A 22,302-nucleotide genomic window follows, 5' to 3' on the forward strand; every position below is an offset into this window, starting at 1 on the left:
TTCACAAGATGTTTATCTTTCATTTGCTGTATTGGACTTGTGATTTCATGAAATTATATTATATGATATCCCTGTGGCGCTAGGCTAGGCTATGCTAGTCAGCGTTTCTGATGAGAATGATCCGGGATGGGTGGTCCGTATTAACAACTATGCTTTAGGTCTCTCACAAGAGATATCTGAACACTTAAAATAGCTAGATACATCCAGAAACCAAAGAAGCTAACTTCCGTCACGAAATGATAGCTAGCATGCTAACACACAATGTTAAGTGAATGAGAGAAAGTTGGCGCAATCTGCTTAGCTTCATCGGAACTTAAAAAACTAGAATAAACATGTAAAAATGTAAACATTCTATAAACTCAATTTGAATTAGCAAAAGCCTTTTCTAATAACGCAAACGAACTAGACTTATCTTTAACCAAGGCCTAGTAAGGCGGAAAAGTATGGCTTGTCTGTCTGTTGTCGCTCAAATTGTTCTGACATTGTTCTGATCTCTTTATTAACAGAAAGTTAGCAAATTAAAAGCTACAGTACCCAAATTCGACACTAGATGACAACATAGGGCAATCTGATACTTTGTAGAGAAGTACAGCTATCAGAACACTGTCGTACACGTCAATCCAGAGCATCCCGAATATACTCAATGGGTGACATGTCTGGTGAGTATGCAGGCCAATGAAGAACTGGGACATTTTCAGCTTCCAGGAATTATGTACAGATCCTTGCGACATGGGAACGTGCATTATCATGCTGAAACATGAGGTGATGGCGTGGATGAATGACACGACAATGGGCCTCAGGATCTCGTCAATGAATTTGACTGTGAATTTTAAATTAGTTTAGATGACATTCTGATTCTAAAATTAAACTTATCTCCTGTGGTTTGTATCGCAGGGCTCTGATGGTGCTACAAGGCTTCTAAAGGTTCTGTGGAAGTTCAGCATTGACCCAGACTGTGTTGTCAGACACAAATCAAAACAGGAATCTGTCACAGAATCTGTCAGACTTCTTCTCTTGAACACCCTCCCTGTGGTGAATCTGATATTTGATGAATATTTCGTTATTAACATTTTTCCCAGAATAGCTATCTAACCTTTGAGGACATGATTGAGTAAATATTTGCAAAATTTGTTCGGCCACTGTTACCCAACTCTGTATTTGAGTATAGACAACAGTATCGATTTCCGCCACTTGAAAAGTAAAAAATGGGTTGGGTCTGCTGGTTGTTAATCCAGTATAAAGCAGACACATAGTCTGTCACTCCTGTGAGTGGAGCAGTAGGGTAGGAAAGGGTTGTCGTTTTCTAAGCAGTGAAGTCAGTGTTTAGCTGCGTCTTGGTCATGTCTGGAGTGTGGGCTGTGCTGCTGCTCTGGGGCATTGTCTTTGTCCCGGCTCTGTTGCATGGAGCTCTGGTCATCTCACGAGAAGACTCCACACCACAGGTGACTCTCCACGGTTACTATAGTATCTACTGTCCTGTCACCACATCTGGCCGCTCCTGCTATAATCTAGTGTTACTCTAGATTTTCTATATATATCTGTACCGTATCTACTTTGAATCGTTTCTGTTCTGCTTTCGCTCCGTATGTGATGTTTGTGTACATTAATTGATTTATAGTCATGCTAATATCTATGTATATACATTACAATGAATTTGACTGTGAATTTTAAATTAGTTTGGATGACATTCTGATCCTAAAATGAAACTTCTCCTGTGGTTTGTATCGCAGGGCTCTGATGGTGCTACAAGGATACTAAAGGTACTGTGGTAGTTCAGCATTGACTCAAACTGTACTGTCAGACACAAATCAAAACAGGAATCTGTCAGACTTCTTCTCTTGAACACCCTCCCTGTGGTGAATATACATTTTCCCCAGAAAAAAAAACGCTCTAACCTTTTGAGTATAGATCTGCCACTTGAAAAGTCAAAAATGTCCAAGTACTAAATAGTGTACTCTGTCAAAAATAAAATTCATAATACTGTCTGAATCTATACATTTTTTACAGAAAAGAAGTACAGATAATATGAAGGTAAGGAAATACACTATATTTACATGATCTTTGTGAGGATAATGATAAGCCATCACCAGGAATCCATGCCTTCATGGACTTTTTAAATGGAACCACTGAACCAGCTGTACTCTTTCACAAGAGTACAGCTGTAATCATTTGTTTTTGAAGTAATCCTGTAGTCAATGCAGCCTACTCCACGCTATTCAGCTGTATATGGAAAATATGTTTTGAGAAAATGTGTGAGCTTTTTTACAGGTATATTGGATAGTCATTACTCACACAAACACAAGTTTCAAAACACTTCTGTTGCTGTTTCTCTCTTTTTTTCCTATGTACGTACATGTACCTCTATCCCTCTTTCTCTTCCTTTCTCTGCCTCTCTTCCTCTCTTTTCCTCCATCTCTCCCTCTCTCAGGTGGAGGTGTACAGTGTAAAGGTGGCCTGTAAGGTGGCGTCTCGTTTCGCTCACACGGTCATAACCTCCAGTGCTCTGAACAAGGTCAACTCCTCTCAGGAAGTGTTCTTTGAGGTGGATCTGCCCAAGACCGCCTTCATCACCAACTTCAGCATGTCAGTCAGCAGTCATGGCATATGTAGAAGTGTGTGTGAATGCATATGTGTGTTTGTTTGAATAACTGTGTTTTTGTATCTCAGGGAGATAGAGGGTCAGACGTACACGGGTGAGGTGAAGGAGAAGGAGAAAGCCAAGAAGCAGTATGAGAAAGCTGTTTCCACAGGGCAGACCGCAGGACTGGTCAAGTGAGTGGACCAGGGCAATGAGGAGGGAACAAACATGATGTTTCCATTAAACCAAGCACTTCTATACTCTTATCACAGCCAGTGTTTTGCTTAAAATGTGATTGTCCTCCTATTGTACCTGTGTTTGTCTGTGTACTCTAGGGCATCGGGGAGGAAGATGGAGAAGTTTTCAGTGTCTGTGAACATCGCGGCCAATAGTAACGTCACCTTCATTCTGACATACGAGGAGTTGCTTCAGCGTAAACTGGGCCAGTATGAGATCATGACCCGGGTCAAACCCAAGCAGCTGGTCCAGCACTTTGAGGTCTGTAGATGTTTACACACTATACCCCAAAACAGCACTTTTGTCATCATCTTGACTCAGTCCTGTGTCTCATCAATTCAGTCCATGTCTCTAACAGATTGTGGCAGATATCTATGAACCCCAGGGCATTGCCTTCCTGGATGCCTATGGAACCTTCATCTCCAACGAGCTTCTACCTCTGGTGGAGAAAACAGTCACTGACAAAAAGGTATAATGCTGTTCTGTTCTATGAAACAAATGCATATGGAGCATATCGTCCCAAAGAGATAAATACAATTTTGCTGTGTTGAAATGTGTTGTTTTGTGTTTAATTGTATTAAATTGTGTTTTCCTCCCTCACTCAGGCACACATCTCATTCTGCCCAACAATGGACCAGCAGAGAAAGTGCCCAGGTTGTGACGGCACCCTGATTGACGGGGATTTCTTTATCAAATATGACGTGAACCGAGCTGAGACCCTTGGAGACATCCAGGTTAGCTGTGTTGAATATGATACTGGATCAGTTTTGGGGTCAATTCCATCAATTCATGGTGTTCATGTCTTAATGATGTTCAGCATGTCTTTTTCAGGTAGTGAATGGGTACTTTGTGCACTTCTTTGCTCCTCCGGACTTACCCAGAGTTCCAAAGAATGTAGTGTTCGTCATTGACAGGAGTGGGTCAATGTCTGGAAACAAAATGCGTCAGGTAAGAGAGGAGGGAAATAGTTTGTCTGAAAGAAAGAGCTGGGGAGAGAGAAAATATGAGAGCGAGAGGTTGAGAGAGAGAGCTGTAATAGTAGTTGATGTTCAGATTGACCTGAGAGCCTGTGATCTCTCATAGACAAGGGAAGCTATGCTGACTATCCTGAATGACCTGCATGAGGACGACTACTTTGGAATTGTCACATTTGACGACCAAATCTCAACATGGAAGGGATCTTTGACCAAGGCCACCATGGAAAATGTGTCTGAAGCCAAAGGATTTATCAAAGAAATACAGCACAGGGGATGTGAGTCATATGTATTTCATTAAGTTTGTGTCATCATTCATTTTGTCAGCCAGTCAGTTGTACAACTAAATGCATTCAACTGAAATGTGTCTATTGCATTTAACCCTACCCCTCTGAATCAGAGAGGTGTGGGTGGCTGCCTTAATTGAAATCCACGTCTTTGGCGCCCGTAGTACAGTAGTGAAACTATGGCAATATAACACTTAGGCAAGCTGTATGTTAAAATTGAGTGAGGTGCATTTATGAGGGAACTTACAAAATGTTTATATCTATCTAATGTTTATTTTATATTAATTTATATTAAATTGATTTTCTGTCCTGTTTTCCTTTTAGACACTGATATAAATGGTGCTCTGATGAAAGCTGTGGACATAATGATGAAAGACAAACAAGCCAAGAAGTTCACAGAGAGGAGTGTGTCAATGATTGTCTTACTGACAGATGGAATGCCAAACGCAGGTGCTATCAGGTTTCCTTCTGTTCTGATCTCCCTTATTTGGTTGGGCTGCCATTTTAACATTGAAGTAGCCATCTGATGTATTGTTTTATATTAGATCAAGCCAGTAAGGTCATGGTACATTTGTTTACTGGTCCAGCCATGTGTGTTTGTGTATAGGAGTGTCTTCTACACCACAGATTCAGGAGAATGTCCGTGATGCAATGGGTGGGAACATGTCTCTGTTCTGTCTGGGCTTTGGGAATGATGTGGACTACTCCTTTCTGGATGTGATGTCTAGACAGAACCAGGGACTGGCCCGGAGGATCTACGAGGGCTCTGACGCCACTGTCCAGCTTCAGGTTTGGACCAGGGCTGTGTCCCAAATCTCCCAATAGTCACTTTTCAGTGGTTTTCTGGTTTTACCATATCACTGATAGGGAGCATTACAGGATGGATGAAACTATCTAGGTCATACATAGATACTGCATATTGGCATTAGTGATAATGCACTGTAGAAAATAATTTAAGATAACTGATTAGGTAATGTGTGTCTTTGTGTCCTAGGGTTTCTATGAGGAAGTAGCCAGCCCCCTCCTCTCCGAGGTGGACCTGCATTACCCTGACAACCTGGTGAACTCTCTGACCACCAGCCACTACAAGCAGCTGTTCAACGGCTCAGAGATCGTGGTAGCTGGCCGGCTCACTGATAATAGCTTGGATAACTTCCTGGTGGAGGTGTTTGCAAAGGGGGTGAGGAACAGACAGGCTACAACACAACATGACACCCTGATACTGAGTTTAGAAAGACAGATCTTCATCAGTCTTTGCACCTGAAGGGCATTGTGCACTCATTATGATGTACAGTACATCATAATCAAACTAATGCTTGTCTCTCACTCCTTCTCTATGTATCTAATATCATCTTTCTCTTTCTCACTCCCTCACACTCTTTTAAGTTTGAGGAGGACTTTATTGTCAAAGGCCAGGCTAGTGCCCAGGAGTGGGACATACTGTACCCTGAGCAGGAGTACATCTTTGGGGACTTCACTGAGCGTCTTTGGGCCTACCTCACCATCCAACAACTGTTGAGCAAGAAGTCAGTGTGATCAGTTAACTGCTATTACTGATGTCTGGTGAACACTCCAGAACAAAATGGTGGCTAAGAATAATCCAAATTCCTAAAACACACTGGTGGTTGGGATGAATGGAGATGGTTATATTAAAGTAACTACATTTGTAAATATTACATTTTTTTTATTTTTATATTACATAAGTTAAACCAAACCTAACCCAAGTTAAACCAAACCTAACCTCTAACCCAAACCTAATGCAATAACACCATTCATCCTATGGTTTTCTGTCAGAGAGACTGGAACTGCGGAGGAGAAGGGGAATGCCACTGCCCAGGCTCTGGAGATGTCCCTGCAGTACAGCTTCGTCACCCCTCTTACCTCCATGGTGGTCACCAAGCCTGAGACTGAAGAGGAGCAAGAGGAACCCCTCATCGCCGACAAGTTGACCGAGGGTATGAGACCAAGTGGGATGAGAGGGGGAGACCACCAGTACATCTGGCGTGTCTTATCTGACATGTTTATCTCAGTGGTTATAGAAATCCATGTATGGATTGTCAAAGGTGTGTGTCTGACAGTTTTTTCCTAATGCTGTTTGACAGATGAAAGGCAGAAAGCCCAGAGATTGGGTAAGAATATGACATGAATGGACAGGACTGGATTCATCATCTGAATAGATTTATAAGTCATTATGGATCACCTGAATTTATGACATGGAAAGCTGACACCAAATTATTTGTGGTTAGAAACTAACCGTATTGGATGGTAATATACACCTTCTTATGTCCAGACCAAATCTATGAAATACATTTGACCACTGTACTTGAACTTTACTTGCCATCTGACATCTTTGGTGTGATTTTCAGGTCCTTTTGTACCCCAGGTGGTGAGCAACACCTACAGGGTGCAGAACATGCCCACATACTTTGGTGGGTCCTCCTTCATTCAGAGTGACCGTTGTGTCAGACATGGGTTACTTCTGGATTTTCTATCTGGTGCGACTGTCTCAAAAATAGGTTGCTTTCACAGGCTGCAGTACTTGCATATTTATATCTAGTATTTTTTTCTGTGCTTCTTTTAACCAAACAAAAAACAAAACAGTGGATATATAGTTAACTACCCAAATAAAGGATAAAAACAACAGTGTCTTAAAGACTAAATGAACCATATTTAGTATGTTCAATGTCCACCATGCTGTCATGCCACATTAGGACTACAGAGAGTGATCCAGAAGTTTGAATGGGCTTAGCCTCAACCAAATCAAATGTTACAACTGGAACAATCTGTTGTTGACTCTGCAGTGGATGGGGACCCTCATTTCATGATTGAGTTGCCAGAGCAGAAGGATGCACTGTGCTTCAACATAGACGATAGGCCTGGTACCATCTTCAACCTAGTGAGAGACCAGCTGGCAGGTAAATATTAACCACTCAATGACTACAGAAATTACACTTTATTAAAGTACATAGTTATAGCTGTAGAAATGATTCATTATTTGAAATTGACCAACCTTTGACAGTAATGTGTCTTTGAATGTTACAAGGCATGAAACCAAACCATGACACTTGTTTCATAAAATAGATAACAAATATCAAAACTACACTATGAACCATTCAAACATAACACAGCTTGCCTCAATCTGTCTTACAGGTATTTTGGTCAATGGCCAGACCATTGGGGATAAGAAGGTGGCCCCTGATGGCAAAGTGAACACCTACTTTGGTCGCTTTGGCATTGTTCACCAGGGGCTGGGGGTGAGACTGGAGGTGACCACTCATGACATCACTGTGTCCCAGGATGGCAAGCAGGCCAAACTCCTCTGGTCTGACACCGCCTCTCTCAAGGGAGCCAAGTAAGTCCACCCTTACCTGGGTCGTTCCAAGAAGAGTGCCTTTTGCGTCCATTTGAGTAGAAAGTATAAATTATGCACCAATATTGAATTTGAGAAGCCTGTTATATTAAATGAAGTGGCCTTTAATATAGACAACATGGAGAATTCAATAAATCTGTTTTTAATATGAATAAAGACTTGGTAAAATTCTGCATTATGACATGTCCCGCCGTGCCCCCACTACTTCTAGCGAAGATTTTAACCCACGTAACCCCAACATTTAATCATTGCAAAGGCCTAGTTATTTTGTTGCTTTGACAAAGTCATTTCTGAATATGATAATTTATTTAATGTGTTTAGTGATTCATTTACATCTGTCCCTCATTTTAAGGTCAACCCTGTCATGTGAACTGAACTCTGTTTAATACGGTGAAACTATTCCTTAATAAATATTTTTTTCCATATAAATATTGAACATCTAACAGTCAAATCATAGTGCAAAGTCAGGTGATCTGTTTCTACTCTTTTTGGAAATTTTCTAGTGTTTTGTGGTGAAAAACTGAGTGGTTTGAGCATAACACGTCAACCCTGCTACCCATAGATAGACAGGCTACAAATGTTTTAACAATCAAATAAATTGTGAAGCTTGCACTCAATTGCCACTCCCTGTTGCATGCAACAAGCTTCCATTCCCCCTTCACAAGTTGATTTATGGTTGATTTAAGAATTTGTCAACCCTGTTACTTTATTTGGTAGTATGGTCATTTTTTACTCCCTCTTGACATGGGAAAAAGGGTTGTTTTATGAAGTTGAACAAGTGCTCTTTATGGCAGGATGTAAAAATTAGGTGACATCTGAAGTTTTCTTTGGCACCGAATTTTTGGAATGACCCACCTATTCCCATTTTACTGTTCTGGCTTCCATATAACTCCTATTTATACACTGTATATAGAGAGACCAGAGTTTCTGGATTTAATGCAACCTCCCTTGCTACTCCTACTACCACAGAAGGTTATAAGGGAATCTGATGTTTCATCCTATCTCCCTGTCCTCCTGGTTAAACTACATCTCTCTCCCCTCCTACAGTTTAGACCTGCAGGTGACCAAAGACCGCAGCTTGACTGTCACCCTCAGGGACTCGGTCCGGTTTGTGGTCATCCTACACAAGGTGTGGAAACAGCACCCCTACCACCAGGACTATCTGGGCTTCTATACCCTGGACAGCCACCTCCTCTCCCCCAGCGTCCACGGCCTGCTAGGTAGGAAAGCCACCTCCTGTCCCCCAGCGTCCATGGCCTGCTAGGTAGGAAAGCCACCTCTTCTCCCCCAGCGTCCATGGCCTGCTAGGTAGGAAAGCCACCTCTTCTCCCCCAGCGTCCATGGCCTGCTAGGTAGGAAAGCCACCTCCTCTCCCCCAGCACCCCTACCACCAGGACTATCTGGGCTTCTATACCCTGGACAGCCACCTCCTCTCCCCCAGCGTCCACGGCCTGCTAGGTAGGAAAGCCACCTCCTGTCCCCCAGCTTCCACGGCCTGCTAGGTAGGAAAGCCACCTCTTCTCCCCCAGCATCCACGGCCTGCTAGGTAGGAAAGCCACCTCGTCTCCCTCAGCGTCCATGGCCTGCTAGGTAGGAAAGCCACCTCTTCTCCCCCAGCGTCCACGGCCTGCTAGGTAGGAAAGCCACCTCTTCTCCCCCAGCGTCCATGGCCTGCTAGGTAGGAAAGCCACCTCTTCTCCCCCAGCGTCCATGGCCTGCTAGGTAGGAAAGCCACCTCTTCTCCCCCAGCCTCCACGGCCTGCTAGGTAGGAAAGCCACCTCTTCTCCCCCAGCGTCCATGGCCTGCTAGGTAGGAAAGCCACCTCTTCTCCCCCAGCATCCACGGGCTGCTAGGTAGGAAAGCCACCTCTTCTCCCCCAGCGTCCATGGCCTGCTAGGTAGGAAAGCCACCTCTTCTCCCCCAGCCTCCACGGCCTGCTAGGTAGGAAAGCCACCTCTTCTCCCCCAGCGTCCATGGCCTGCTAGGTAGGAAAGCCACCTCTTCTCCCCCAGCATCCACGGCCTGCTAGGTAGGAAAGCCACCTCTTCTCCCCCAGCGTCCATGGCCTGCTAGTTAGGAAAGCCACCTCCTATCCTCCAGCGTCCATGGCCTGCTAGGTAGGAAAGCCACCTCTTCTTCCCCAGCGTCCACGGCCTGCTAGGTAGGAAAGCCACCTCTTCTCCCCCAGCGTCCACGGCCTGCTAGGTAGGAAAGCCACCTCTTCTCCCCCAGCGTCCACGGCCTGCTAGGTAGGAAAGCCACCTCTTCTCCCCCAGCCTCCACGGCCTGCTAGGTAGGAAAGCCACCTCTTCTCCCCCAGCGTCCATGACCTGCTAGGTAGGAAAGCCACCTCTTCTCCCCCAGCCTCCACGGCCTGCTAGGTAGGAAAGCCACCTCTTCTCCCCCAGCCTCCACGGCCTGCTAGGTAGGAAAGCCACCTCTTCTCCCCCAGCGTCCACGGCCTGCTAGGTATCACCAGGGGGCTCCAAAGGATAACCTGTCATTGGCAGGGCCAGATGAAATCTGTGTTGCTGGCTGGAGTTTTACTGCAGTATATTTGGAAAAATGTCTGTATATTTGATCAATAAGAATGTATTTTATTATCCCCATACAGGTCAGTTTTACCATGGGGTGCAGTTTGAGGTGAGAAACATGCGCCCAGGGGAGGAGCCAGAGAAACCAGATGCCACCATGCTAGTGAAGGGGCAGGAGCTTACAGTGACAAGGTACTGTGATGTCTTCACACACACACACACACACACACACACACACACACACACACACACTTATCTCATCATTGTCTCTCCTCCCTGCTTTTTTTCTGCAGAGGCTGGCAAAGGGACTTCCGCTGGGATGTGAAGAATGGAGAGAACGTCCCCTGCTGGTTCATCCATAGCAACGGCAACGGCCTCATCGATGGAAACCACACAGATTACATCATGTCTGGACTCTTCAAGACCGTCTGAGCCTGTTACACTAGCAGTCAACCTCCTCAAACAGTACATACAATACATCAGTCACACGTTTCACATGGATTCAACACACTGTATGTGCTATAGACATGAGAATAATTCATAGATAATGTAAGATAAAATCAGACCGAAGTACATTTGATTAAAAGATAAATGGCAGGATAGAGAACTGCTGTCAAATACATTCAATGTTTTCATATTGATATGGGATAGTGATGACAAAAACCTGTTGAAATAAATGGGCCCACTTCCACCTAACATGTGTGCATTTAATCCCATTTTGAATGGCCCCTGAGAGGGAAAGATGAAGGGAGAGAGAAACATATACAGAGAGATAACAAATCAACACTGTGGTGCTTGACGTATTGCCTGGCTATCCAGCCTCCTTGCTCCGGACAAACGCTACTCCACGCTCAAAGACGTTAGTTTCTTCTCCACAAGAGTCTGGATCTGAGTACCTCCCAAACCTTCACCAAATGTGAACACATTCAGGGCCATCTGATTGGTCCAGAAACCAATGGGTTTAGGGTGACCACATTTTAAAATACCCAAATGCGGGAAAACAGGAGGATTTTACGGGAAAGTGTAGCCTACATAAAAACATTTTGCCACACCCTCCACCCACTCAAAGTTTGTACCGACAGATGTAGCCTACTGAATATCATTATAGAATATACATAAAATGCATCTTCCAATTGAAACGTCTGCCTATGCCCACACATACATTTTTATACCCTCAAACACCAAGTTAGGCACACCTAATTTCAAAATAGGCTATGGCATCATCACTGTCAATCCTGAATGGATTCACGTTTGACTAGTGAAATGTCCAAACAGTGTTTACATGCCAATCATTTGATCTCAATCAGTTTCTTTGGAGTATACATTTAGATCTTCTTGAATTACTATTTTGTGAGCAAATTAGAACAGATGGTGTTATTAACAAACTTCATACCACAACATTGTTGAATACTCGTTTCTGATTGGCTAGAAGGGTAATCTAGAATGGAGATTAAACCAGATAACAGGACAGTTGGAAAATATATGTTATGTATACTGAGCAAAAATATAAATGCAAAAATTTCAACAATTTTACAGAGTTACAGTTCATATAAGAAAATCAGTCAATCGAAATAAATAAATTAGGTCCCAATCTATGGATCTGTTGGACACAGATACCTTAAAAAAAGGTAGGTCGTGGATCAGAAAACCAGTCAGTATCTGGTGTGACCACCATTTGCCTCATGCAGCGTGACACATCTCCTTCACATAGAGTTAATCAGGCTGTTTGTTGTGGCCTGTGGAATGTTGTCCCACTCCTCTTCAATGGCTGTGCGATATTGCTGGATATTGGTGGTAACTGGAACATGCTGTTGTACACATCGATCCAGAGCATCCCAAACATGCTCAATGGGTGACATGTCTGGTGAATGTGCAGGCCATGGAAGAACTGGTACATTTTTAGCTTCATCATTTTTATTTTATTTATTTTACCGTTATTTTACCAGGTAAGTTGACTGAGAACACGTTCTCATTTGCAGCAACGACCTGGGGAATAGTTACAGGGGAGAGGAGGGGGATGAATGCGCCAATTGTAAACTGGGGATTATTAGGTGACCATGATGGTTTGAGGGCCAGATTGGGAATTTGGCCAGGACACCGGGGTTAACACCCCTACTCTTACGATAAGTGCCATGGGATCTTTAATGACCTCAGAGAGTCAGGACACCCGTTTAACGTCCCATCCGAAAGACGGCACCCTATACAGGACAGTGTCCCCAATCACTGCCCTGGGGCATTGGGATATTTTTTAGACCAGAGGAAAGAGTGCCTCCTACTGGCCCTCCAACACCACTTCCAGCAGCATCTGGTCTCCCATCCAGGGACTGACCAGGACCAACCCTGCTTAGCTTCAGAAGCAAGCCAGCAGTGGTATGCAGGGTGGTATACCCGTATCATAACCCGACCTCCAACATAGGTCACTCCGTTCACAACGTTGACATCAGCAAACCATTTGCCAACACAACGCCATGCGGTTGTGAGGCCGGTTGGACGTACTGCAGAATTCTGTAAAATGATATTGGAGGCGGCTTATGGTAGAGAAATTAACATTAAAGTCTCTGGCAACAGCTCTGGTGGACATTCCTGCAGTCAGCATGCAATTGCACACTGCCTCAAAACTTGAGACCTCTGTGGCATTGTGTTGTGTGACAAAACGGCATGACACAGTCTTTTATTGTCCCAGGCACAAGGTGCACCTATGTAATGATCATGTGGTTTAGTCAGATTCTTGATATGTCACACCTGTCAGGTGGCTGGATTATCTTGGCAAAGGATATATGCCTACTAACAGGGATGTAAACAAATGTGTGCACAACATTTTAGTGTTATAAGCTTTTTGTGCATATGGAAAAATTTGATTCCCCCTAGCTGATCATTGTCTGCAACCAGCTCAGCTCATGAAGAATGAAACAGGCAGGGAGAGTGAGCTCGAGGTGGTTGGTGAACCCTCAACCTTCTGGCCCATAGCCCTGCATGGCATCAATTGTACCACAAAAGCATGCTGAAGTGGCAAACTTGATATCCCCATTCATAAACACAGGGTCACTACAGTTATTTGTGGGTGTAAAATTATTTTGAGTTAATTCTATGAAGGGGGAGGGTGTTCAATTTCTTTTACAGTACAAGGGGAGGGTCATGTGAAAATGTTTTTAATGTTGAGTAAATTTTGATCTGTCCCTAAACGAGCACCATTGTGAGAAGTGGCGAAGCGACGCTGAGGTGTGCTCTGGCAGCACTACATCCCCTGCAGTCAGCTGCACCGAATGAGCAATTGAAGCACCTAGCCTACTCTTTTGCCTCACTCAAAATTTGGTGATGCAGAAATGAGAGATCACATGTGTGACTGTTCTATGAAAATCTGGGAATATTTGGCCAAGGAAACATTTCTGGTTGGTCTCAGGGAATGTAAAACACTTAAGGGAGCCTTTTAAAACGGGATTGGGTGAAGTAGCAGAAACTGTTAAATGAGCAACTGATGGGCATGGAGAGCCTTACAAGTTTGCTGAAATTAATTAATTAATTTCAGTCTAATGCAGCTATTTACTTACTTTTGTAGCTCTTCATCAGAAGCATTCTTTTTGTAAGTAGTTAGGCGTAACTGTCCTCTCCAAGTTTAGATGGATTTAGAGAAGGGTGCTAATGCAACCCGCAAATCCGTCATTCCTGCCTGTGGGCATTCCTGCATCTGAAGGAACCCCTCTTTATACTTCTTTTTGGTCTATTTTTAAGCTATGACTCCGGTACATAGGTGGGAGGCAGGGGCACTCCAGTACAGTAGGTGGCGGTAATGTGCCTTAATGTTGGATGCCTGTTGCACTGTTTTCCCACAGTTGTGTTAAAACGGTGAGGACCGGCAGGAACGAAGGACACTGTCTACCGGTGTTGCTCCTGCTAGCTAGCAAGTAGTACTCCGGTACACAGCAGCTGGGAGGCAGGTGCGAAAAAACTCTGATAATACTTTAATTTGCCGTTTGACCCACATTCAAAGTGTCACAAGCATAAAGATGTAGTGCTTGAGGGGGGGGGGGGGGGGGGTCCATGCAGGAACCAATGGGGTGCTCGGGGGGGGGGGGGGGGGTACCTGCAGCACATGCGGGAACACAACAGATCAAGACCCTGTCATGGCCAGCCCAATCTCCAGACCTGAACCCCATTGAAAACCTCTGGAATGTGATCAAGAGGAAGATGGATGGTCACAAGCCATCAAACAAAGCCGAGCTGCTTGAAAGTGACCCAACATCAATGTGAAAGACTGGTGGAGAATATGCCAAGACGCATGAAAGCTGTGATTGAAAATCAGGGTTATTCTACCAAATATTGATTCCTGAACTCTTCCTCATTTAAAACATTAGTATTGTGTTGTTTATTCAAGGTCTGACAACACTGCATCTTTTTTGTTATTTTGACCAGTCAATTCCTGCAAATATATGATCCAAATGACAATATTTTTATTTGGAAGTTGGGAGAAATGTCAGTAGTTTATAGAATAAAACAAGAATTTTAATTTTACCCAAACACGTACCTATAAATAGTAAAACCAGAGAAACTGATAATTTTACAGTTGTCTCTTAATTTTTTCCAGAGCTGTATATCTCTTTTCAGAAGCCAACGTGACTGCAAGAGACAGGTCAGAATGTCTGACTGAAATACTGGACAAATCTACCTTTTTTCTAAATAGTGTTGTTTCAATTGGTTGATAAAATGCAGGATATGATTGTATAGTTCTGGACCGCGGGACAAAATGTGGGACTGTCCCGCACCATCCGGGACATGTGGTCACACTAGATGGGTTAGACTAGAGCCAGAACACACGTGGGTAAAGTCACAGTTTGAAAATTCGTCAAAGCCTCTGATTGGTTAGAGAAGATCCAATCACTGATGACTTTGTACTTTTGTACAACAGCCCCTCGACACAGTGGTCACGGTCATCTCTAGATGTGATCTAGCTGATGTCAAATTTACGTGAAAGTAGATTTTTTTGTTTTGTTTTTGTGCATTTTAGCTAACCCTAACCCTTTTCCTAACCTAATTATCCTAATCTGCCATGTTTATTCTCCTGACCTGCTGCATAAGTTTAAACCTGCTGCGTAAATCACTTTAACTCTACCTACATGTACATATTACCTCAATTACCTTGACTAACCAGTGCCCCCAGACATTGACTCTGTACCGGTACCCCCTGTATAAAGCCTCGCTATTGTTATTTTATTGCTGCTCTTTAATTATTTGTTACTTTTATTTGACATTTTTTACTTAACCCTTATTTTTCTTAAAACAGCATTGTTGGTTAAGGGCTTGTATGTAAGCATTTCACTGTAAGGTCTACACCTGTTGTATTCGGTGCATGTGACAAATACGATTTGATTTGATACATTCTCCTAAGCCTGTTTTGAGAAGTCAATTCTGACAAAAATGTAATCCCTTCTAGCAATGACCCCTCGTCACCATAAACTACTTAAATGATGGCAGTCTCATCAGACTAAAGTATGTAGTGAATGACAGAGCAGCGGAAGAATTTAGTGTGAGTCGTCAGGCTACTTGATGTAGGGGCTTTGCCCAGACCTGACCTCAGCCTTGCTCTGCCCAGTTTAACAAAGCGCAGCTCATACCAGTTACTTCATCCAGATATGAGGTCACTTCCCAACAGCATCACATAAGGCGTCTTTATTAAAAGGCAATTTGAAGAGTGACTGAGCAAATAAGCCAGACAGAGTGTTTTTGTTTAAATACAGCAGGTTCTCTACAGTCATTTAGACACCACACCTTTGACACAAGGATAGTGACAGATACAGCCTGAGCAACCACCCCTTGGAGGGAGGAGGGCCGGAACATAATGTATGTCTGCCTGTGTGTGTGCATGCGTGTGTTTAAGTGTGTGTGTGTGCCTGTGTGCACTCACTTTACTGTAACTGTGTGCTTTGTCTCCCCGACTCTGATAACATGGCTGTGGTGTGTTTCCTAATGAGTTCAGGGCAGGAGCGCTGACCCAAGTCATGTCGGAAGTTCAGGAGTTGAGAGGGATTTTCTTAAGTGGGTCTTTGGGGTTATGTGTGTGTCTTGGAGGGGGGAGGCATTAATTCACACCAGATGTGGGGGTGTTGCGGATTGTTTGGGAGGCCGCTCCAGCCCACTGTAGTCAGAGAGCTGAGTCCAGAATGTATATGTGTGTGCAACTTCAACTTCCACGCATGTCTAAGCGTGGTTAGTTTGAATGTCTCTCTCTCTGGCCTCCAGAGTGGCGCAGCGGCCTAAGGCACTGCATTGCAGTGCTTGAGACGTCACTACAGACCCGGGTTTGATCCGAGGCTATGTCACAGCCGACCGTGACTGGGAGACCCATGAGGTGGCGCACAATTGGTCCAGCGGCGTCCGGGTAAGGAGAGGGTTTGGCATTGTCCCATTGCACTCTTTCGACTCCTTGTGGTGCACCAGGCGCCTGCAGGCTGACTTCGGGCACCAGCTGGACGGTTTCCTCCAACACATTGGTGCAGCTGGCTTCCGGATTAAGCGACCAGTGTGTCAAGAAGCAGTGCAGCTTGGCAGGGTCGTGTTTCCGAGGATGCGTGGCTCTTGACCTTCGACCTCTCCCGAGTCTGTAGCAGAGTTGCAGCGATGGGACAAGACTATAACTACCATTGGGGGTAAAAAGTAAAAAAATCGAAACGTGTCTCTCTTCGTCCATCGTCCTAGGTCGATCAAAGGTCAATGGAGCAACTCCATCCTATAGTCTTGATAATTAAAGACTTTTCAAAGGCTTGTAGCCATGATAGCTCAGCCCTGAGGCAGAGTGTATGTGCCGTTATTAGCCACAGGAGGGGAGCAGAGACCTGTGACAATACTGTTGTGTCTGTGAGCTGTGGCTGTCAGGTTTTCAGTCATTATCCCATTACTATGAGTGTAAACGGTATCAGCAACTTGGGCCTTGGACTACTAAACTCCAACGCTGGACACGTGAAACCTATTTAAAAAAAAATTTGACTCCAAGACTTAAAACAATACTCATGCAGTAATTCTGATGAGTAGTGGATTTATGAGATTGAGAAAAATTACCATGTTGTTTCCATGGTTAAACTTTACTTTAAAATAGTCGGGGAATTCAAGGATCTTATTCCATGGAAATGACTGTGGGTTTAAACGCATTCATTAATATATCATAGGGATATTTCTGGGTATATGGATCATGTTTATGGTAATATCCTAGAGGTTGTGACAACTTGCCGTGGCGGCTGTTCTGGTGGTTTGAATTTTAAACATCAACATTTGGACTTTGACTTAGTTTTACCTAGTAGGAATTCAATATTACAGTAAATGAAACTACATTACAGTGAAATCCAAAGTGTGTTAACTTTCTTAGAAAAGCTAGTTCATGTCACTTGTGTCTCATTCCCCTTGTCCCTGGCCTCTACCTCGCTCAACCCCGGGCCCTGCCTGACCTACTTCCTCACCCCCCACCCACACCCCTTCCCCCGTGGTGTACCTTTGTCCCTGTTTGAATTTTTCACATTGCTGTTGCCGCTGGTGCGTGATGCTGGGACTAAGTACTCTTTGCACACGTGTGTGGGAACTGCAGTATGCGGGCACTTGGTGTGTTGTGTGCCTAGACACGCATGTGGCCGCTGACGCCAGCCCGCCCGCCTGCCTGCCTGCCTGTCTGCGCTGTTTGGACACACCTGACCGGCGCTGACATCGCCCCCACGCGGGTCTGGTGCCCACTGCTTATCACCCTGCAGTAGACTACACTACAGCCTCCTCACTAGTCTCCTCACAGACCCTGGCACAGTGGGGGTGAAGCATTGTGACATTGCCTTGTACTATTGTGTTGTGTTGTTTGGTGTCGTGAAGTGTTGTGGTTCAGAGTAGATCTGTGTTGTTTGGTGTCGTGAAGTGTTGTGGTTCAGAGTAGATCTGTGTTGTTTGGTGTTGTGGTTCAGAGTAGATCTGTGTTGTTTGGTGTCGTGAAGTGTTGTGGTTCAGAGTAGATCTGTGTTTGGTGTCGTGAAGTGTTGTGGTTCAGAGTAGATCTGTGTTGTTTGGTGTTGTGGTTCAGAGTAGATCTGTGTTGTTTGGTGTCGTGAAGTGTTGTGGTTCAGAGTAGATCTGTGTTTGGTGTCGTGAAGTGTTGTGGTTCAGAGTAGATCTGTGTTGTTTGGTGTTGTGGTTCAGAGTAGATCTGTGTTGTTTGGTGTCGTGAAGTGTTGTGGTTCAGAGTAGATCTGTGTTGTTGTTTGGTTTAAGGGGATACTGTAATGGTTTCATGGAGGTGGAGGGGTATTAAGTGTCTCCATTCAGACTGAGGAGGTGAAAAGTGTAACCTGCTGTTGACCTCTGGAGTCATAAACAGGCCAAGGGAACAGGGAGGATATTCTCAGGTTCCTGCCTCTCTCCATTATCCTCATGCGGAAACAATTAACATCGCTGATAACGTGCTGTACATATTTCCATCTATCGCTTATCTTATTCATTTTTTTCCTCATGACGAAGGTCTTGTGTCCTCACTGTCACACCTCTGTTAAATCACAATTACATCTCATCTGTGTACAATAGGAGATAATGGAGACGGAGAGAAAAAGAGAGCGAGAGAGAGAGATTTAGTGAGGCCTCCATGTTTATCTGAATCATGGAGTTGAATTCGAGATGGAGTGATAAGGCAGAAAATAAGCAAACAAAAAAGCAAATATAGATAGAACGTAAGTAAAAGGGAGGGCAGACAGACGGCCGACATGGGTACATACATGATGTTGGGGGCAGGCAGGCAGACAAACGGACAAGTGTGTGGTGTTAGAGAACCAATGAGCTGCTTATTTGTACCCACGGGACCTATCAGTACAGAATAGGTCACTACCTCTGACTCTGGGCTAGTGTGTGTCTCATTGTTTATTTATTTGTTTCACTAAGTCAATCCTATATATATTAAAGGAAAGAATAGGAGTTTAATGTCTAATCCTGACTCATATCACACCACAGAATAATCTGCATTCTATTTTGCAAAAACAACATGACCCAGCTTTTTATCTAAAACTAAAGTTAACATTATCTCACCACCCCATATGAGATGGACAACATGGCCCTAAAGATATGAAACCGACAGTAGATGTTGAGTAGTTCAGGGCTCTCCATCTGTTTTTGTTTTGGAATGGTTGAATAACCTTAGCTTGACCTCATCTACTCTGAGGTCAGCTGACATACTGCACTGTGATTGGACAATACTCAGCTACAGGAAGTGAAGATGTTTAGCATTGTGTTGGGTTAACAGTTACCCTGTTAAAGGCTTAGTCTAAAGTTTGAACCATGTCAAAATAAAACCTTGAAAGTATGTTGAAGACAACAATTCACAGAAAATCCTCATACAACTCACCCATGGGTTGTGGTTCAAAGTTGTGAAGAACGCTGAACAGTGCACTCACCCATATACATGCACAGTACATCTACATCTGCATAGACGTGCACGTGAACACTCAAGCTTACACAAAAAGGGAAGGGGGGTGTCAAACTTACTGTAAGTTTGTGAAGAATGCTGTCAGCGTAGTGTCCAGAGCATGCAGGCGCTACCAGGAGACAGGCCAGTACATCAGGAGACGTGGAGGAGGCCGTAGGAGGGCAACAACCCAGCAGCAGGACCGCTACCCCCGCCTTTGTGCAAGGAGGTGCACTGCCAGAGCCCTGTAAAATGACCTTCAGCAGGCCACAAATGTGCATGTGTCAGCATATGGTCTCACAAGGGGTCTGAGGATCTCATCTCGGTACCTAATGGCAGTCAGGCTACCTCTGGCGAGCACATGGAGGGCTGTGCGGCCCCACAAAGAAATGCCACCCCACACCATGACTGACCCATCGCCAAACCGGTCATGCTGGAGGATGTTGCAGGCAGCAGAACGTTCTCCACGGCGTCTCCAGACTCTGTCACGTCTGTCACATGTGCTCATGTGCTCAGTGTGAACCTGCTTTCATCTGTGAAGTGCACAAGGCGCCAGTGGCGAAATTGCCAATCTTGGTGTTCTCTGGCAAATGCCAAACGTCCTGCACGGTGTTGGGCTGTAAGCACAACCCCCACCTGTGGACGTCGGGCCCTCATACCACCCTCATGGAGTCTGTTTCTGACCGTTTGAGCAGACACATGCACATTTGTGGCCTGCTGGAGGTCATTTTGCAGGGCGCTGGCAGTGCACCTCCTTGCACAAAGGCGGAGGTAGCGGTCCTGCTGCTGGGTTGTTGCCCTCCTACGGCCTCCTCCACGTCTCCTGATGTACTGGCCTGTCTCCTGGTAGCGCCTGCATGCTCTGGACACTACGCTGACAGACACAGCAAACCTTTTTGCCACAGTTCGCATTGATGTGCCATCCTGGATGAACTGCACTACCTGAGCCACTTGTGTGGGTTGTAGACTCCGTCTCATGCTACCACTAGAGTGAGAGCACCGCCAGCATTCAAAAGTGACCAAAACATCAGCCAGGAAGCATAGGAACTGAGAAGTGGTCTGTGGTCACCACCTGCAGAATCACTCCTGTTTTGGGGGGTGTCTTGCTAATTGCCTATAATTTCCACCTTTTGTCTATTCCATTTGCACAACAGCATGTGAAGTTTATTGTCAATCAGTGTTGCTTCCTAAGTGGACAGTTTGATTTCACAGAAGTGTGATTGACTTGGAGTTACATTGTGTTTTTTAAGTGTTCCCTTTATTTTTTTGAGCAGTGTATATGAAAGGAAAGAATAGGTGTTTAATGTCTAATCCTGACTCATATCACACCACAGAATAATCTGCATTCTATTTTGCAAAAACAACATGACCCAGCTTTTTATCTAAAAACTGAAGCTAACATTATCCCACCAAACTTACTGTAAGTTTGACCCCCCCCTTCCCTTTTTGTGTAAGCTTCAGTGTTTACGTGCACATAGATGTAGATGTACTGTACATGTATATGGGTGTGTGCACTGTTTAACATTCTGTCAGTAACATGTGATCTCCCCAGTTCATCTGTCCCACTCTAACAAAGGGTTGTCTACTTGTCTTAGATGATGAGAATGGTATGGCCCTACCTGTCCAGGTGGCAGAGATGTAGCAGGGAGAAATTAACCTAAGGGTTTATAAGACAATAATACAATCCTGTATACCCCAGTGGTCAGGACCCTTTTTGAACTCACAACAAAAAGACAGTCCCTTTGCTGAGTTTGGTTGGGATGCTTCAGTGTGCCTGGTGATGAGTGTTGTGAATAGAGTTTAGCCTGGCTAGATTAGATCAGAGGGTTGCTGAGTTTGTTTGTTTTGATTTGGGAGGGGTACTGGTCCTGAGAGATCCCCTCCACCCCCCACCCCATCTCCATCCCACAGCAGATTCCCCCTCAGGACACTGCTGACTGGGAGCCCCTCTGACCCCATCCTCACCCTGGCCACATTACCCAAGGCATCCTGGGGAAAAAAGGAGACTGCCATGGCTTACAGTCCACAACACAAAATCACAACCAGACCCTTGGTTCAGGGTGAGCCACCCAGGGAGGCAGCCGCCAGCCCTCTCAAACTCACAAGGAGTTCATCCCAGAGGGGTGACTTCCCTTTCATCTGACTGTGGGTCTCAACAGTTACACTGGGTGCATGGAGGGCAAGGTCTCACAGCTAGACAGTGAATATGGCTCAGGGCATACTGACATTGTGACATGAGAGTTCAGTTTATTTTAGTGATATCTTTTATTAGATTTTTTTTAAAGCACAGTGGCTCAATAACATGAGAACAAAATAATGTATAATTTGATGCTATCAAGGCAATTATCTGTATTTCTTTGCAATTCGTTTGCTATCTATGCTATCTAGCCTGTTCATTTTGTTTTGGGGTCTTCTCTTTTGTGAAGAAAATGCTGATCACATGATCAAGGTCAGGTGGAGGTCTAGTGGTCTGTGCTCAATAGTTTATATCCCCTCATCTTGCCATCCCTCCATCCCTCTATCCCCTCATCTTGCCATCCCTCCATCCCTCTATCCCCTCATCTTGCCATCCCTCCATCCCTCAATCCACACAGACAGCATGACCATCCCATGTCTCTTCTCTCCCTCCTTCCCCTGCCCCTACCTCATTCACTGACCTCTGCTTCATCTCCCACAACCCCACAGGGCTAAGCAGCCTGGCACCAGACAGTTATTCAAACCCTCAAGCGCACAACTCACAACCACAGGTCAGAGATAGAGGAGGGAGAGCGAGAGAAAGCGGGAGAAGTGAACTGTATCTGCGTTCATTTTCTCAGTTTTGAGTGCATGACGACGTGTCAGCAGATGCTTTAGTTATAGTTGTGTTAAATCCAGTCCCTCATTACTGTAGGTATACACTGAGTATA

The 22,302-nt window shown here is 44.7% G+C and overlaps 1 protein-coding gene across 1 annotated transcript; it reads left to right on the top strand.

Moving 5' to 3' along the window:
• The first annotated feature begins 1,258 nt into the window (after positions 1-1,258).
• Positions 1,259-10,677, top strand: LOC129851048 (inter-alpha-trypsin inhibitor heavy chain H3-like). The gene is made up of 22 exons (XM_055917221.1): positions 1,259-1,442; positions 1,731-1,760; positions 2,008-2,031; positions 2,429-2,583; positions 2,668-2,772; positions 2,914-3,076; positions 3,174-3,284; positions 3,421-3,549; positions 3,647-3,763; positions 3,899-4,067; positions 4,401-4,526; positions 4,684-4,865; positions 5,071-5,256; positions 5,463-5,602; positions 5,871-6,031; positions 6,179-6,205; positions 6,443-6,505; positions 6,878-6,991; positions 7,227-7,428; positions 8,494-8,666; positions 10,062-10,173; positions 10,275-10,677. The coding sequence occupies exons 1-22, from the start codon at positions 1,341-1,343 to the stop codon at positions 10,411-10,413; spliced, it is 2,730 nt and encodes a 909-aa protein (XP_055773196.1). The 5' UTR covers positions 1,259-1,340; the 3' UTR covers positions 10,414-10,677.
• Positions 10,678-22,302: the final 11,625 nt, after the last annotated feature.

This window comes from Salvelinus fontinalis, chromosome 3 (genome assembly GCF_029448725.1).
Source record: "Salvelinus fontinalis isolate EN_2023a chromosome 3, ASM2944872v1, whole genome shotgun sequence".
In the NCBI taxonomy this organism is placed as follows: Eukaryota; Metazoa; Chordata; class Actinopteri; order Salmoniformes; family Salmonidae; genus Salvelinus; species Salvelinus fontinalis.